Source organism: Schistocerca piceifrons, chromosome 8, assembly GCF_021461385.2.
Source record: "Schistocerca piceifrons isolate TAMUIC-IGC-003096 chromosome 8, iqSchPice1.1, whole genome shotgun sequence".
Taxonomy (NCBI): Eukaryota; Metazoa; Arthropoda; class Insecta; order Orthoptera; family Acrididae; genus Schistocerca; species Schistocerca piceifrons.
Window position 1 is genome coordinate 120,506,119 of NC_060145.1, and position 19,843 is coordinate 120,525,961.

Genomic DNA, 19,843 nt, shown 5'->3' on the forward strand with positions numbered 1-19,843 from the left:
CCACTCCTCACACTTCCCTGCCTCTCGTCGGCACTGCTAGGCTAGCAGCAAGAAGTGGTGGCAGCACAGACTGCAAACTGAGGGATGTGGTAGGAAGGGCACAAGCAGTAAGAATGAGGGAGTAGGGAAGCGGCGCACACACTCAGTTGAGCCCAATCAGCGACGATGCATGACAGCCAGTAAACAAACCATACATTGTGTTGACATACCATATCACAATTGTTTTCCTCCATGTGTCAAGTGATGTTTTAATTTCAGTGATATACACGACAGCTGGACAGTTGTTGATGAAGCTCCTCATCATCTTCTTGTGCCTGAGCTATACTTCATAATTAATTGGAACTAATTATTAAAGCTTTGATAAGCTATCAGCAACAACATTTTCTTTACCAATTATATGTCGCAGATTTTATACAACACATTGGAAATGATTGCAATTTTTAATCGTGTATGCCAAGTATATATGTTTTTGCTCGTATTTTAGAGGGGGGTTAACATTTTCCTCAATTTTGAAAATGTAAACTAGAGGTTTCACTATAAACTGTAAATTATGCAAATTATACATTGTACAGTCATGTAATGTAAAAGTTTTGTGTGGCTTCTGACTCGAGTATATAAATAAAATCTTATCATACATTCTTTCGATCTCTTCATCATCTGCAGAGCTAGTTGGCATATAAACTTGTATTACTATAGTGAAGTTAGCTTCATGTCTTTCTTGGCTACTGTAAAATTCTCACTATGCTGTTCATAATAGCATAGACAAACTCCTGTACTCTTCAACTTTTGTAGTCCTGTCTTCCTCAGTCTTATATAATATTAGAGTATATAGATAATTTTTACTTTTTGGACCGTCTGACTACAACTGAATGAAACACAATTTTTGTGCCATACGTGTTTCGCCTTTATTCAGTGGCCTGGAATATGTAAATATTTTACTATTTAGTTTACATTTTGGGGCAATATACCTATAGGTTATAAACAGTTCTGGTGGTTGGTCTTTGCTATGATGTAGTAATACTTTAAATTTGACTTGCAGGTCGCATGGACAATTTTTTACATATTACGTTTCTGTTCCATTTTTGCTACCATTCCTCTTCTTATAATTGTCACTTGGGTTTTTTTTCCACATTTCACAGCACTAGGAACTGAATACTTGGTTTGGTGCAATGTTTAGGTTTGTGTTGCCGATTGTTGGATGTTACTGCCAAAGATTGAATGTTATTGCCAACTTTTGATTGTAATTTTTGAAGTACCTGTGATCTGTTTGTATGTGCATGTGCATGAAATAATGTTTATTTTGGTAAGCTATTTTGTTTCCAGCTGCTTGTGAGAGAGGGACGATTCTATCTAATCATTTCTTTTATCATGTGTAGTAGGGAGCCTGTACTGATGTGTGTTTGCTCATTTATCAAGTTTGTTTTCAGCAATCATTTTCTAAATGTGGAAATTTTCTTGCATTTGTGTATGGTATTTGTGATGGTTGTTTATTCTCATTGTTTTCATTTCTTGTCCCATGTTTGTAGGATGATGGTTATGGTGTTTTAAATGTTCTGCAAATGTGGTATGGTTTGTTTCGTACTTCCAACACCTGATACGTTCTTTGTACTGTGTTTTAAAATTCCTGTATGTCATGCCCACGTATACTGCATCACAACTTTGACATTCAAGTTTATATATTCCTGATCCCTTGAATTTATCCTGTACCCTTCCACTGAAGTTGCACAATATGGCTATCTGTATCAATGAGTCACACAAGACACCCTATCTTGGCAATCTCCATGTTTCGTGCTGGTAAAACACAATTTTTAGTAGCTAATAGGAAGACGATTTTCAATAAAAATGCTGATAATTTCATATTAGGAACCAGAATGCCTTTCCATTTGGCCTATTTTATGACTGTGGCTGACTAGAACCCACGTTTTCTATTGATGTTTACAACTGAATTGCACCTTATTATTATTATTATTATTATTTCATTGAAGTTAATATTAAATTTGCTGCATTTACTTTGATGGGAGGAAATTGGCTGACAGTCTTACCTACAGTCTTCAGGAAACTCCTGAATGTAATCTGATGTCTCAAATTCAGGATAAAGTAGAATAACAGGCCAGACCAGCCGGCCTTCACTTAGATGCACACGTTTCTGTACCCCGTGTGGACTTATTGGCTGAAGCAGTTTCAGTTTAATCTCAGGACCACCTGTGTGTGCAAAGGAATATTTGTATTAAAATTTGCCAGTGTATGTTCTTTAAATGTCATACATAAATAAACAAAGATAAGAATTGCCTTACAAAATAAATAAATAAATAAGTGTCTGGTCGGAAGATTGTTGTCCATCTATTACAGCTGCATCAATTTCCTCACATTTCCTTACATAACTTGAAACATTTCTGAAACATAGCTCTTTTTGGTCTTTACATTCATTAAGGACTCAATTTAATCAGACTTTTCAATTTAATTTATTTTCTTATTGCACAAACCAAGTATATTTAATTACAATCACCATGGTATAACAAACTTCTTTTTTTGTTTTATTCCAAAAAATAATAAAAATATTATTATGCCAACATTATCATTGCAGACATATTTCAAATACATTAAAATACAAATAGTAATTTGTCATGTTCCCACATCACCCCTTCTCAGTAGCATAGTCAGTTTAGGACTTCGACTAATCTTGATCAAGATCGAATTCCACAACCAGATCTTGGTGTTCTACTTGGTTTTTCACTGAATTGTGTTCAGGGTGTTTATTATTCTCATTCATCACTTAGACAGCTTCTAATCGATCAATGGAAATATTCTTTATCTGGTCTTCAAAAAATTTTGGGTTGCTTTCAATCACTTCATTTGGGCTTTCATATGGAGTCTCTAAGGTCCTTGTGTTTGAATGGTGTTTCTTTTGCTTTGTGGGGATATTGTATATGTTGTGACAGTGCCACGACATTTAACAGTGCCGCCACGACAGAACGCGCAAACAGCGATAGAGGCGCTCCGCAACTCGGCTGAGCGCAGGAGTGCCGCCTAGCTACGAACGGCGCCGGCCGCATGTCACGGCACAGCAGTCGAATAAGAGATACTGAGTTGTTATCATGTAATGAGCTATTGTTTCTAAGTGAGTGTGTTTAAATATCCACACAATTATTGGTGATTAAAGGTTACAACACTTTTTGGCGACGAGGTCGGATATTTTCACTGCGTTGTGGATTTGTGTGTTCGTGACGGGGCAGACATGGAACAGCTTATGCAAGCGCACATTGAACAACAAACACAACTGACGGCTGCTATTCAGGCGTTGTTGACGTCACTTACTCATCATCTGTCTTCCTCTTCTCCGCCTCCATTCCCTCCGTATGACGAGGCCGCTGAAGATTGGGAGGATTATGAGAAGCGTTTGCAGCAACACTTCTTGGCTTTCGGCGTTGTCGACACTCCTATGTGTAAGTCGTTATTTCTATCTTGGATTTCCCCACGGATCTATCAGCTGCTATCTCAGTTAGCCCCTCTGCAGGAGCCTGCCTCTCTGTCCTTCCAAGAAATGTGTGGCTTATTGTCTAACTATTACCGAAAAAACACCCACGTCGTTGCCGCCCGCGTGGCGTTCTACCGGTGTCATAAACAGCCCCATCAATCTTACTGGGCTTGGGCGGCGGAACTACATGGTCTGAGTAGGAAATGTCAGTTTGTCACGGACACTCATCATGAGTCTTATGCTGATTCAATGGTTAGGGATGCTACTCTACGGCTTGCTCCTGATAAAGAAGTTCGGCAACATGCCTTACAACTGCCAAACCCGTCGTTGTCGGAAGTTCTAAGCATCACTCAATCCTCTGAAAAGTCTCACGCTGCTGGCGCGCAAATAGACGCGCGGTGTGATGTAGGCGCTGTACAGTCAACTTTCGACACGGACAATTTGCCTGTTTCACAGGAGAACGACGATGTGGCGGCGGTTCACTCGCGTCAACAATGTCGCGTTGGGCCGCAAAGCTCGCAGCGAAAACAGCAACCACTGAAGCAGGCTCGTTCCGCACTTCCTTCTTGTCCACGTTGTTTCGTACAGAATGACAGGGCCGCGTGTCCAAAACGTTGGGCCACGTGTAATTCATGTAGGAAAAAAGGCCACATTGCTTCTGTGTGTCAGTCCCCTAAAGTTCCCGTCGACGAGGACGAGGCATCGGACATGGATGTTAACTGTGTGCTTTCTCAAACAAATAAGTTGTTTGTTACTGTTCGTGTTCTGGATAAAGACATTCGCATACAAGTGGACACTGGCTCTGCAGTAACTCTCATTAATTCCCGCACGTATTTGGAGTTGGGCTCCCCTCCCTTGTCTCCAGTTACGCGAAATCTGAGAACTTATAATAAACAGAAAATTCCTATCATTGGCCAGTTTGATGCTTCCACTGCCTACAAGTCTGTTGTTAGGCCCCTCACGTTTTATGTGGTGGATCATGCGGGCACTGAAAACCTGTTCGGTTATGATGCTTTCCAGTTGTTCGGGTTCTCCGTTGATGATGATGTGCACCTCATATCTGAGGATATTCCGTATCAACAGCTGGATGGGTGTTCTGAATTTTCGTCCGTGTTCTCTGCTGGTCTGGGTCGTGCCAAGGATTTTGAAGCCCACATTACTCTTAAACCTACAGCTCGCCCTAAGTTTTTCCGGGCACGCCCTATTCCGGTGGCGTTGCGTGCACCTGTCAAGGCTGAGATAGACAGGTTAACAGCTTCAGGGATTCTCCTTCCTGTTACCTCCAGCGAATGGGCATCGCCAATCGTGGAGGTTTCTAAGCCAAACGGGAGTCTGCGATTGTGTGGTGATTTTAAAGCCACTGTTAACGCTCAGAGCCTCATTGACACTTATCCTCTTCCCCGTCCTGAGGAGTTATTTACCAAGCTCGCTGCGGGCCACTTCTTTTCCAAACTTGACTTATCGGAGGCGTACCATCAGTTGCCGTTGGATGCTTCTTCCAAGGAATTTCTCGTCATCAACACTCCTTGTGGGTTGTATCAGTACCAGCGGTTACCATTTGGTGTCGCTAGCGCGCCGGCCCTTTTTCAGTGGTTTTTGAAACAGCTCACGGCTTCCGTTCCCGGCTGCATAAACTATCTGGATGACATTGTTGTCACGGGGGCCTCCACTGAGGAGCACCTTCGCAATTTGCGTTCACTATTTCGGGTTTTGCATTCGGCTGGGTTGAGGTGTAATCTGGACAAGTCGCAGTTCTTCCAACCCTCCATTGTGTATCTTGGTTTCCACTTGTCCCGTGGGGTATACGTCCTCTACGTCAGCATGTTGCGGCCATTAACGCTCTACCCCGGCCGTCTACGGTCAAAGAACTTCAGGCGTTTCTAGGCAAGATTGCTTATTATCACAAATTCATTCCATCCGTGGCGGCGGTAGCTCATCCTCTGCATCAACTGTTACGCAAAAACGTTTCTTTCTGTTGGTCCGACGAGTGTGAGCAGGCTTTTGTCCGCCTGAAGGCTCATTTGCAGTCGGCGCCTTGTCTTGCCACATTCCGTCTGGGTCAGCACTTGGTTCTGGCGACTGACGCATCACAGTATGGCCTAGGGGCTGTTCTCGCCCATCGGTATGAGGATGGGTTGGAACGACCCATTGCCTATGCTTCCACGATCCTCAACGAAGCGCAACGGCGTTACTCTCAAATCGAAAAGGAGGCGCTCGCTATCATTTATGCTCTAAAAAAGTTCAGCGTTTTTTTGTATGGTTCTAAGTTTCACCTCATCACCGACCACAAGCCACTGGTCTCTCTGTTCAGCCCATCGGCGTCACTTCCGGATAAGGCAGCTCACCGCCTGCAATGTTGGGCCTTATACTTGTCTCCTTTTCACTATGAGATTCACTATCGCCCCACGGCCCAGCACGCCAACGCTGACGCATTGTCGCGATTGCCGATGGACCCCGAGCCGGTTTTCGATCGTGATGAACTACTCTGTTTCCACATTGATGAGGAAGAACATCATGCGGTCGAGGGTTTTCCACTTACAGGTTCGCAGGTCACGTCGGCTACTGCGCGGGACCCGGTCCTGTGTCAGGTGATCGGTTTTGTTCAACGAGGTTGGTCGGCAGGAGCAAGGGCTGGGCATCGGATCCCCTTCGCAACTACCATGCCTTGCGCCTTCGTCTGTCTGTTCGTGATGGTGTTGTTCTTCTGGCCACGGATGGCGCCTCTCCACGGGTCGTGGTGCCAGCCTCTCTTCGCAAAGATGTTCTCAAACTGTTGCATGAAGGCCATTGGGATATTTCTCGGACTAAGTCCCTGGCCCGCAGGCACGTTTATTGGCCCAGTATTGATTCGGACATCGCCCACATGGTTGCTGCGTGTGGTCAGTGTGCTCAACAACTGGCTGCACCTCGTACAATGCCCTCTCCGTGGTCTGATCCAGCGCAGCCATGGGAACGGGTGAATGCTGAATTTGCCGACCCCTTCCTCGGTACTTATTGGCTACTGTTGATTGACGCCTTCTCGAAGTTTCCGTTTGTTGTTTGATGTCCGTCGCCCACCACTGTGGCGACGACGCTGGCTTTGTCCAAAATCTTTGCGCTAGAAGGTCTTCCGTCCATGATCGTCACGGACAATGGTCCTCAGTTCTCTTTGCAGGCCTTCCGTGATTTTTGTACTGGACAAGGGATTCATCATATTACAGCACCGCCCTTCCATCCGCAATCGAATGGGGAGGTCGAGCACCTTGTCCGCACTTTCAAAAGCCAGATGAAAAAATTCCTTAGTGATTTTTCCACAGATGACGCTCTGCTGCAACTTCTGAGTTCTTATTGCTTCGCGCCTCTGGGTGATCGCAGCCCTGCTGAACTCTTGCATGGCCACCAACCACGCATTCTACTGCACCTGCTTCACCCTGTCAGGCCTTGTGCTGTGTCCCCTAGTGCGGGAAAATACTCAGTGGGTGCCGACGTGTGGGCACGAGGGTATGGATCTCGCCCTAAATGGATTCCAGAGGTGGTCAAGGCTCTTCGCGGCCGCCGGCTTTGTGAAATATGTACGGACGACGGCATGGTTGTTCGCCATTATGACCAGATGCGCCCACGAGTGGTGGCCACGCCGGTGCCACTGCCCCTTCCTTCGCCTCCACCAGCCCGAGCTGCTGCCGATCTACCATACGTGTTGATGCAGCCGACGTCGCTACCGCTTCCGAGTACGCCGGAACCGGCTCCAGTCGCGACGCCGCCTTCTCCGGGACCCATCTCGCTGGAGCACACCCCCAGGTCCACGACACCTATGGATGCTGCTCCGGAGTTTTCACCCATCATCTCGTCCAGGAGGCACGTTCCACACACGAGCTTCCGTCCTGGACATTTTCGACCATACTCTCGTGTCTCTCCGCAGGATCTTCTCGGGGCCTCACAAGAGGCCATGGATGTCTCCAGACTGTCCATGTCTCCAAGGAAGTGAGTGTTTTTTTTTTCAAGGGGGGAAAAGTGTTTTGACAGTGCCACGACATTTGACAGTGTCATGACATTTAACAGTGCCGCCACGACAGTACGCGCAAATGGCGATAGAGGCGCTCCGCAACTCGGCTGAGTGTGGGAGCGCCACCTAGCTACGAACGGCGCCAGCCGCATGTCACGGCACGGCAGTCGAATAAGAGATACTGAGTTGTTATCATGTAACGAGCTATTGTTTCTAAGTGAGTGTGTTTACATATCCACGCAATTATTGGTGATTAAAGGTTACAACAGTATAGGTTTCAGACAATTCATATAATGCACCAGTTGTGACACAAATTGGGGTAAGACTGAATCCCTTTTTGTGCCACACTCTTGAAAAATATCACCTGGTATCCTGATGGGCGAGCAATTAACCATTTCCGCAATTGTAGCATTAGTGTTTTCTCTAATTGAGCACCGCAGACCAAAAAGAATCACAGGTGTTACTAGAGTCCATTTAGCAGTTGCATGAGCATGAATGGCTGCTTTATGTGACCGATGAAATCTTTCAATTTTTCTGTTTGATTGAGGATGATATATCGTAGTCTGGGTTTGATTAGAACCACATATTTTTCATAGCACTTGGAATAGCTCTCAGTTAAAATGTCTTCCATGGTCGGTCGCACAATTGAAAAGTGCTTGTGCTATTGCTTTCACTTGTAAGTCTCTAAGAGGTGCTACTTCTGTTCGATCTGTAACTCTATCAATGCATGTGTATATTCATTCAAAGGAGGCACTGGTCCTATCAGACCAAGGTGAACTATTTTAAAGCATTCATCAATACAGGGAAATTGTTATAATGGCGTTTGAACATGTTATGATAATTCGTTTTCTGACAAGCAATACATGTTTTAGCCCACTTTCTGACATCCTTTTCATATTGATGTGATCATTCTTATAATTGTCTTAAGGCCCAGAAAAAAAAGCAGAAAGGTTTTATTCCCTGGTGATTGTAATGGAAGTTTTTTGGTGGGCATAATAATAAAATAAAATAAATTGAAAAATCTAGTTAAACTGAGTCCTTAATGAATGTAAAGAGCAACAATTGGTGACCCCGACATGATTGGCGAGACGCTGACATATGCATAGCATCAACGGTAAATGGACCTGAAGGTAATAATTCTGAATGCAAACTGGAAATTGGTAAGGTAAAGATCAAACTATCACTGTTTGGACAGAAAAGCTAGACATCTGGTTTTGTCAAGTTGAAGTGCAATTTATGATTGCTGGTATAGCTACCTGACGTGACTAAATTTAACTATTTGTTCACTCAGCTAGAGCCATAATTTGTTGTAAATATCTGTGATCTAATTACAAATGACAAGATAAGAAATATTCTCTTACAAAAGAATGACTTTTGACTATATTTAAAGAAAGTGAAGAGCATCAAATAAAAAAACTTTTGAGTGGTTTAGAAATGGGTGATACAAAGGCTAGCTATGCTGGTAATAATGTGTTGGACAAGATCCTGAAAATCTTTGACTTGACAAACTTCCTAGTAGCATTTGAAGTATTTTACTTGTATCCTACGAAACAGTGGACAAGATTGCTTAAATGGCAGATCGTGTGATCAAAATGCACTCTGTTGAAGAGATCCGAATTGCATCAGTTTACTCCATTCTGTCAACATTGTCATCCATGTCAGTCCATGAGCTTCTGTTACGAATTGAAGAATTGGAAAATGAGATAAATAAAGCTTCGGAAACCAAGTAGTCACAGATCGCATGGAAGAAGTAGAAGCAGAGCAAAAGTCAACAAAAAATGGAAAATACTGCTATTATCATTTTAAATTTTGAACACGCTGTAAACCTAAAAAATATGTTCAGCCTTCTCAGTGGCCCAACAAGGAAAATCAGAAACAGTAAATAAAACAGTGGCTGAGCGTTCTATGCCAATAACCAACTCAAGCTGTCAATATTGACTGTTTCTTAACGACTGGAATAGTGAAAGATATTTTCTGGTAAATAGCAGTACACATTTGTCTGTTATACCAATTTTAAAAGACAAGAAAGTTCAACTTCAGTCTTTATGCTGCAAATGGTTCAGAGATAAAAACTTACAGTTCCATGCTGTTAATCACTGATTTAGGGCTCAAACACAATTTTGCATGGCCATTCACTGTAGCAGACATATTAAGAGGTATATTGTGGGTGAATATCTTCATCATTATCGTTTACTCACTGATCTCAAAAATAAAAAGTTGATAGACAACATTACCAGATTAAACATTTCAGCAGAAGTAACCAAATGTGAATGCTACTCAGTAAGCTCACTCTATGCAACATGCCAGTTTTTTAACCTGTTGGAGAAATTTCCTGAACTAACAAAACCATCCATAGTACCAAAGGTGTTGAAGCACGAAGTTCAGCATTACATTATTAAGTCTAGTGGTCCACCAGAATACAGTAAGGCTCATAGATTAGACGAATATAAACTGCAAATTGTTAAAAAGGAATTTCAGTTTCTTTTAGATACTGGTATTCTACATCTGTTGAAATTACAATGGGCTAGTCCACTACACTTAATTTTGAAGCCAAATGGCCAGTGGTGAGTTGTGGAGATTATCACCATCTGAATGACAGGACTCTCCTGGACCACATCCGATTCCAAGCGTTGATGATATAAACTTTATCCTTCAAAACAAAAAGATATTATCAAATTCCATTAGCTGAAAAGGATAAACCAAAGTCAGCTATTATTACAGCTTCTGGTCTTTATGAGTTTAATTATATTTCCTTCAGACTTCGTAATGCACCTAGCACATTTCTGACGTTTATACATGACGCTGTAAGAGAACCACATTTCTGTTTCCCATATTTGGATATTTTAATAGCATCAGAATCAACCTGAAACAGTTTGCAAACTTAGGGCATTCATAGGGATCATCAATTTTTATCGCCGGCATTTGAAACATGCTGGTGAAAATCAAGCTTTCCTGAATGATTACTTGAAAGGTACAACTAAAAATGACAAAAGATGCATTGACTGGACAAAAGAAGCAATTGCAGTCCTAAAAATGCAAGGAAGATCTTGCAAATGCTACACTTTTGACGTTTCCTTGGTTGCACAATCAACTTGCATTGTTTCTGTACACATCAGATTTTGTGGCAGGTGCTGCACTGCAACAGTGGCAAGATGGACAGTGAAGACCAATTAGATTATTTTTCAGAAAGGTTCACAACAGCACAAAAGAAGTATTCCACGTCTGACAGAGAGATGCTTAGTGTATACACGACTGTCAGATATTTCAAATATCTGTTAGCAGGAAGAGACTTCATTATTTATACCAACCATGCTTCTCTAATATAGGCATTCAAGCAAAACAATTAGACAGCAATGCCCATCCAATTACGTTATCTCCAGTATATTTCACAGTTTACTACAGAGCTGCGACACATATCAGGTAAAGAAAATGTTGCTGCTGATAGCTTATCAAGGCTTGAATTATTAGTTCAAATTAACTATGAAGATATACCTCAGGCACAAGAAGATGACAAAGAGCTTTATCAACTACCGTCCAGCTGTCATACATATCACTTAAATTAGAACAGTAATTGGCACATGGAGGAAAACAATTAACATGTGATATGTCAACACAATATATTTGTTCTTATATTCCTGGAGCATTATGTATCCCATTTTCTAACACTATCACAATTTGGGTCATCTGAGCATTAAAACAACTCTAAAAATTCAAGTCAAGGTCTGTCTAGACCAATACAAAAAAGAATGTCAGAAATTGGGCTAAATCATGTATTGCTTGTCACAAAATGAATCATCATGACATGTTCTTGTGGAATTATGACAGTTTCCCTGTAATGATTAATGATTCTAAATAATTCATCTTGAGCTGATATGACCAGTGTCCCCTTTGGATGAATATACTTATTGTTTAACATGCACTGATAGAGTTACAATTTGGACAGAAGTAGTATCTCTTCGAGATATAAAACTGGAAGCAGTGGCATGAGCACTTTTTTAATTGTTGGATCACTAGATTTGGAACATGATACCAAATAGTGACCGATTGTGAAAGAAAGTTTAACTCAGAGCTATTCCAAGCACCATTAAAAATATGTGGTTGTCATAAAACCCAAACTACAGCATACCATCCTCAATCAAATCGAAAAATTGAAAGCCTTCATCAGACACTTAAACCAGCCATCCGTGTCCATGCAATGGCTAAATGGACTCAAGCAATACCCATGATCCTTTTTGGTCTTCGATACTTAATTGCAGAAAACACTAATCCTACAATAGCGGAAATCAGGATACTAGGTGATTTTTTTCAAGAGTATAGCACAAAAAGGGATTCAATGTTACCTCAATCTGTGTCACAACTGGAGCAGTACATGAATCATCTGTGCCTATACAATATTCTCACAAAGCAAAAGAAACACTATTCATACAAAAGAACCTCAGCAACTCAACACTGGTGTTTGTCTCTACAGAAGGTGAAAAACCAAGGAGAAGAACAAGATCTGGTAGTGAAATTCAATTTCCAGCAAGATTAGTTGAGTCCTAAACTGAGTATGCAACTGAGAAGGGGGTGACAGATTACTACAGTGAAATACCTATTTTATGTTTTTGTGAGGTCCAGACTTAAAAAATGCAAAATCTAGGAAAAAGCAGAATGATGGAAAATGTTAATCCCCCCCCCCCCACCAAAAAAAAAAGAAAAAAATACATGGTTTTGGCATACGTCATTAAAAATCAGAATCTTCTCCAATACTTTGTATAAAATCTGTTGAAGTGAAGGAAATTAAATGTACAATACAATGTTCATACAATAATTTGTGGTAACGGATTTAATCAGTTGTAACAGCAAGTAAGAACTCATCAAAAAATTGGAATTAGTATCTCGATAAAAGGCGAACAAGTTATTTTCCAACATGCTACAATCACAAATTATTCATTCAAGACATGCATTACTTTGTGCACTCACAGAAAAAACAAAAATTGATTAACACGTTGAATTAAACCAAAAACATCACAGCAGCCAAGTAGTTAATCCTTCAACATAAATGCAGACAACTGCTTAATGACAAATTTTGTTACTACTACTATTATTGTTTAATGCTTTTCTTATGAGCCGCACTTTGTGTGCTCAACACTGTTAATGTGTTATTTTAGGTTTGACGAGAGAGACAGACACGTGGAAAAATGAGTTTACTTCCCCAAATGATGTTACAACCTTATTAGAAGTCAGCCCAGTGGATTTATATACACTGAGCAAATGTAAATTTGAAAGAAAACTCAGGTGCTACAGTTTTGCTTCATGCCCTCTATCACTGCTGCCAGACTTTATGATCTACAGTGTGTGGTGTGCGCGTGTGGTGCAAAGTTAATATGAGAGTAGTGTATATAGTTGTTGCAATTTTATTGTGTCAGATCTGAAGACGAAAGTATGTAAAATGTGCTATGCAAAACCTTTGTTCTCTTTCTGTATAACATCTCTGTCATAGCACATCATCTGCACGAAAGGTGTATTTTCAGCACTTCACAAAATGGTTTCACCCCTCCCTGCACTCTGGTCACTGAAGGGCCATATCCCCTCTCCGCACATCCTGTAGGAAAGCTCATTTTATGTGCATTAGTGTAGTGTGATGGCTGCAATAGCTATTGGGTGACTAAGAAGTCGCCAGCCGATAAGAGTTCACTAGCTGGAAATGGGCAATGTTTCCTCTATTGTGACCAAGCTTATTCTTCGAGACTCAGTATTTGAATTTAAAAGGTTGATAATTGATACTGTTGTTGAATACATTGGATATACATGCAAAAGGATGGCACAAGAAAAGATGCTGCATGGGCCCTTTCGTCACATATTGACTTGGTCTGGATCACTTCACGTCAACTGTTTTGTTTTTCCATTACTGCTGCAACCTAGCAGTAGTTGTATCATAGCTGTGTGGTGGAGTTAAATGTCGCAAGTTGTGCTGGCAACACCGCTCATGGATCACATCACCATTTCCTCTCTCATGTCTCCCCTCTCCACAACAGCCTAAAATATTTCCTTTACTCTGCCATCACCCCTGCTGTGAAACATTTGTCTTTTTTGTCACTTATTACTTGTTCAGACACATCAAATGTCAATGGGAAGAAAACAGGATGAAGTCAAGTGAAACTTTTAGTAAGAAATTAGAATTTTTAGCATTGATCTTACGGGTTTTTCAAAGAGGCTACGAATTTACAGTGTAGAATTGAGAAAAATGTAAAATCGGAGAATGTAAAATCGAAGTTCCAATAGTGTTTGCCGTGATAATGTTGGCATAATAATATCATTATTCTTTGAACAAAATTATTATTCTGACATTATCATGCCAAACACTTTTTCAAACACACTAAAAATACAAATAGTAATTTGTCATGTTTTCACACTCTAATATTTTAACACACAGAATGAAATCCACTAATTGAAACCAATAATTTACATAAACAAAACAACATGCAAAAATTTGAGAAATTAAGTAGGAAACGAAAAACAATCCTGCTTATGAACCAAACATCTATCAGTTACAAGTGAGTAGCTACTGTGGTAACCCTATGTTACCACATCTACCACACTGGCCCCACACTGGCTGTGAACATAACAAGATGTGGGGCACTGGTTCATCTTTTTTTGATTCAACTCGCTTGCACTGGCACCTGGCGACACAGGTCCAGCTACCAGCCAGCAGCATGGTCAAACAGCAATGGCATCATCACACCAAAATTGGCCAGATCAGTAACCTATCTATTATGGAGGGTTCTCTTCCTCATTTTATTATGCTTCATTTGTATGCTCACTTGACTCTGCTCTCAGAACATTTGTTACTTGTTTGGACCAGCCTAGCTATGTACACAGGCTTTATGTGACACTTAGAATCAGTATTCTCATTAAAGTGACTTGGATATTCTACGTGTACTTGTTTGACTGTGTTACTTAACAATTGGCGACATAGTTGCAATGTTGACAGGCACATCCCCGGAGGTTGCTTTTCAGCATTCACTGCAGCAACAGCTGGAAAACCAGAGGCAGTTAGAAATGCAGCAGCAGCCATGTTGGAGTGTTTTGACAGGCCTTTTAATGCGGCCTCAAAATTTTCTGGCCTATGCGCCACATTTTCTCGTGTATGACAAAGCTGCTGAAGACTGTGACTGAATGAGAAACACTTACAGCAGCACGCCGTGGCCTTCTAGACTCCCTTAAAGTTCTCTTTCTGTCAGGGATCTCTTCCCAAATATACCACTTGTTGTGCAAGTTAAGCCTCATTTAATGATCCTGTGTGGGTGTAATTTGATGAAATGGGTCACTTGCCTCCTTCTTCCTCCCCCCCCCCCCCCCTACCCCCAGGATGCTCTTCAAGAAAGCTGTCGAAGTAGCACACTGTTCACCGATTAAGATGCTTTCCTTTGAGGTCCCTTTTCAACAGAGGAAACAAATAGAAATCTGCGGGGGCCATTTCAGGACTGTATGGCAGTTGTGGCACCATTGTCACACAAATATGGGTCAGGCAGACTGTGACAACAAAGGCGGTGTGAGCCGGTGCATTATTGTGGTGCAATTTCCACACTGCACAGAACTCCTTTCAGACATGGGTGACCCTGTGATTCAGTGATGACTAAGTTCTTCAAACACTTCCACTCTGTGTTGCTTTTGCACATCAGTCAAAAGTCTGGACACAAGTTTTGCACAGATCTTCCGTATGGCTAAGTCTTCTGGTGCAATCTCATGAACAATTGTTTCAGCAGATCCAAAGTTTCCGGGATCAAGCCAACACTCATTCAATGGACTGTATTCAGTAACTGGTGCACACAAGTCACGTGGTCGTCTGTTCGCAATGCTGAAGTGCACCCCACAAGGGCATTGTCAGTGACCTCATCCCGATTTTCTCTAAACATCTGGTGTCAACAATTCGACTGAAACCTGGAACAGCAATCACTCCCAAGGACTTCTTTAAGCATTCCAAAAGTTTCCAGTGGCATTTTGTTGAGCTTCACTCAAAACTTCATTGCATAGTGTTGCTCTAAAGATTTATTCATCATAATTTCGACGCGACTGCTACATATAGGTACAAGGAAGAAGCTTCCCCAACCATTCAAAAGCACAGTTGCAACTAAGTGACCCACCAGTGGAAAGCTTAGGGCCCCCACCCCACCCATCCTGTCTGACCACTCTGCAATTTGTAGTCACATCACAAAAAAACTGTGACGCTTTACTTTCTGGACATGCCCTGTACTCTTGTGATTTCTGCAAGAGTGGAGTTTTATCAATGTAGAAAACAACATCATCAATCTTATCAGGCATGGGCTGTGAAGTTGCAAAGCTTAAGTCGCAAGTATAATTTCGTTACTGTCCAAGAATCTTATGCAGACACAATGGTTTGAGACCTTACGCAGACACAATGGTTCGAGACACTATAATTAGATTGTACAAGCTGTGACACAATCGTGAATAGAACAGTGATCCAGAAAGTGTAGAATAAACTTCTCTTATTTCCGTCTCTGATAAAAAAATTTTATGTCCTTATACTACCCAGTCTCATCAGCAATGACCAGCTTCAGAACTGTTTTAAGGAATGGTCATCATTGACCGAAACTGATAGCCTAAGGAACTAACAATTTTGTGATCACATACAGAAATGAAAGAGGTCCACCTTCTTAAAAAAAAAAAAAAAAAAAAAAAAGTACTTAGATAGCACAAGCAGTTGAAGTTTCCTGGTCCACAGGCCATCAGTTAGATTCTGGGGCTGATGTGGCTGCTATCAACTTAGATGACAGCAGATACTCATGTTCCAGCATGCCTTCAGAAGCAGAAGTTGCAGCCGTACAAAATTCCCAGCTGCCATGCTCCGCGTGCAATTGGCTATGGTGGACAAACTTCCGAAAGCCCTTGTCCTCTCGCCCCGCTTGTTTTGTTCAACACAACTGACCAGCCTGCCCTCACCACTGGACTTCTTGCCATCATTGTCAAAAGAATGACATGTAGCAATGGTGTGGAACTCTCTGTCAACTCTGGCTGTGACTTCCAACCCTAAAATTATGGTCATTAGCATCATTAGCCATGTGTATGACAACTTTGCAATTGTTTCTAACAAACTGTTCATCAATGTAAGTATCACCGGCACACCTCTTCAACCACAGATGGGTATAGGCAGAGTGGCATCACTTCTGAACTGGAACACTTGCCTACACCTCGGCACCCCTCCGCTGTCTCCTACTTCCCACTGTCCTGCCAGTTATAATTGGTAACAATTTCCCATTCTGGGGCAGTTTATGGCAGAGATCACATACAAGGTTGGTTGGTTGATTTGGAAGAGGGGACCAAATAGCGAGGTCATTGGTCCCATTTGATTAGGGAAGGATGGGAAAGGAAGTCGGCCATACCCTTTCAAAGGAACCATCCTGGCATTTGCCTGAATCAATTTAGAGAAATTACGTAAACATAAATCAGGATGGCTGGATGTGAGTTTGAGCTGTTTTCCCCTCGAATGTGAGTCCAGTGTGCTAACCACTGCACCACCTCGCTTGGTGACGTACAAGATAGCAGTGCGCTCTTTGTTATATCTTGTGGTGGACAGTGCCTTTATGGAAACTTTTTTGTGGTTTAGATGCTTCCATGGCATTCCATTTCACAGTCACTGATACGGTAAATTCAATGTCAGACCTCCTGCCCTCTTAAGAATTGGATGACCTCTGCAAGGAATTTTTTGTCCTTTTTTTCCCCAAGACTTGGCATGACCACAGTGTACGCGGTGCACATCACTCTCAAACCCACTGCACAACCTCCTTTTTTTCATGTCTGGCCTGTGCCCCTGGCACTTTGTAGTAAAGTAAAAGAATAAGTAGATAAGCTGACATTCTTGGGAGTCATGGAACCCATGTTGTCCAGCAAATAGGCTATGAAGTTAGTGATTATTGAGAAACCAAAAGGCAAGTTCTGTCTTTGTGGGAATTTCAAGGGAGTGGTCAAATCACAGTCTGTGTTCAATACATAGCTCATTCACTCCCTTGAAGAACTCATGATAAAACTGTCAGGGAAAGTATTTTTCAAAACTAAATTTGTCTGAAGAACTTTCACAGTTGCCACTAGAAGAAGAGTCATGACGGCTTCTTGTTCTCAAATATGCTATATGGCCTCCACTGGTACAACTGGTTGGTTTTTGGAGTTCCTAGCACTTCAGTGCTTTTTCAATGTTATTTGGAGCAACTCACACAATGAATTGCTTGTTATATCAACTATCTTGATGACATAGTTGTCTTGGGTCCCACAACCAAGGACCATCTTCGCAACCTTCAGCTTCCGTTTTACAGCTTACGTGATGAGGGTTTCAAGTGCAATTCTGATAACTCCGATTTCTTCCAATCCTCTACTGAATACCTCAGATGTATCATTTCTAACCATAGGGGTACAGCCAACAGTCATATTGTGGCTGCTGAGGCCCTCCCACATCCAACTAAAGGAGCTCCAGGCATTTTTAGGTAAAGTCGCATACTACCACAAGTTCTTGCTGCAAGCAGCTACTGTAGCATGTCCTTTCAATCTCCTGCTCACGAAAGGCGCATAATTTGTTTGGATGTGTGAATGGGAAGAAGGATCCCAGAAGTTAAAAGATGGTCTGCGTTCCACCCCATGCCTGGACACGTACCAGCTTCTTGAGGCTACTGACACATCACAGTACAGTGTGGGAGCCATGCTGTCTCATCATAGTACAGACAGTTTGGAATAGTCCATTGTTTTTGCCTTGAAGATGTTCAACTCTGAACAGAAAAATTACTGACAAACTGAGAAGGCAATTGAAACTTCCTGGCTGATTAATTCTGAGAAGCCAATTATTTACGCAATCAAGAAGTTTTTTGTGTTTATTTACAGCGTCAAGTTTCACATCGTCAAGAACCATGAACCTTTAGCTTCTCTCTTCAGCCCTGTGGCACATCTGCTGGACAAGATGGCACACAGACTTTAAAGGTGAGCTCTGTTCCTCAGCTGTTACCACATCACGATCCACTTTAGCCCGAAGGCTCAGCACTCGAATGTTGATGCCCTCTCCTGCCTTTCTACGGGTCACGAATCCAGCTTTGACCAGGATGATGCTTTTTGTTTCTATCTAAATTATAAATCTCAATGGTCGGTGGGTGGGTTCCTACTTACTGGCTTCCGCATCGTCTATGTGGTATGCTCGTATCCCGTTCATAACTATTTTGTACTGTGTGTTAGACTGACTTTCGCTGATGGTGTTATTTTGTTATCCATAGAACATGCTGTATTGAATGTGGTCACTGTGGCATGCCTCAGGCGTGACACATCCTTTGTCTCCAGCATCACGGTCACTGGGAGACAAAAGAAGACGTTGGCCCACCCAGATGTCTACTGGCCAGGGATCAATCGTGAGATTGAACATTTAATTACTCTTTGTTCTAAATGTGCAGATGACCAAGCCACCCAGCAGTAGTGTTGCCCTCCATGGCCAAAAACCTCACAGCTATGGGAGCGAGTCCACCTCAATTTTGCAGGCCCCTTTCTGGATGCTTACCAGCTGGTGGTCATATTATACCTACTCTCAGATTCCATACACCATGAACTGCCACTCAGTGATGGCGAAACTGATGATGTGTGCCCTAAACCTGAACTTCTGTATCAAAGCCTTCCCCCACACCCTGGTGGTGGACAATGACCCACAAATGGCTCACAGACATTTCGAGATCTCTGTGTACAACACAGTTTTCACCATGTCAAGGCACCCCTGTTCCACTCTCAGGCTAATGGGGACGCCTTATTCACACTTTCAAGGTGCAGATGAAGAAATACATAGGGGCGCCCTGGCTGAAGAAGCACTCATCTGTTTTTTCACTTCTTGCAGGTCCATGCCACTGGGTGAGAAGAGTCCAGCTGAACCGCTGCAGGGGCACTAGCCTCGCACATTCATCAACCTTCTGTTGCCTGCCCCATGCCCACCTTAGCCCCTCTGTCACCACAATACAAATGCCAGAGACCCTTGTCTGGGCTCATGCTTTTGATACCATGACAGCTGGATCCCAGCAGTCATTCACAGCCAGTGAGATCAAAGAGTCTTCAAAATTGCTGACTAAGGACAGGCTGGTCGCCTGCCACTGCAACCGACTTTGCCCACCAAAAGGTGAGGCACCAACCTCCATTGCCTTGCACACAACTCCTGGGTAGCCCTCCTTCCCATTATCCAGATCCTCTCATTCTGCACTATCCTTAGACCCCCCCCCCCTTCTCTGTTTCTGCATCCACCTCCAACAACAAGCACAATTTTTCCTACCTGACCCTCCTCCGACATCTTTTCTAGTCCTGTGAGTGAGCATCAGGGGCTGAGTGGAAATGATCTTCAGCAGCAGCTGGGAGTGCTTGAGGTCAACAGGTGC

The 19,843-nt window shown here is 42.4% G+C and overlaps 1 protein-coding gene across 1 annotated transcript in view; it reads right to left on the bottom strand.

Annotated features, from left to right (window-relative positions):
- The window catches only part of LOC124711499 (DNA polymerase interacting tetratricopeptide repeat-containing, protein of 47 kDa), a 78,532-nt gene that overhangs the window by 15,583 nt on the left and 43,106 nt on the right, over positions 1-19,843 (bottom strand). Inside the window, exon 6 of the mRNA XM_047241612.1 lies at positions 2,043-2,202. Within this exon, the coding sequence (XP_047097568.1) occupies positions 2,043-2,202 (160 nt within the window). The remainder of the gene's footprint in view (positions 1-2,042; positions 2,203-19,843) is intronic.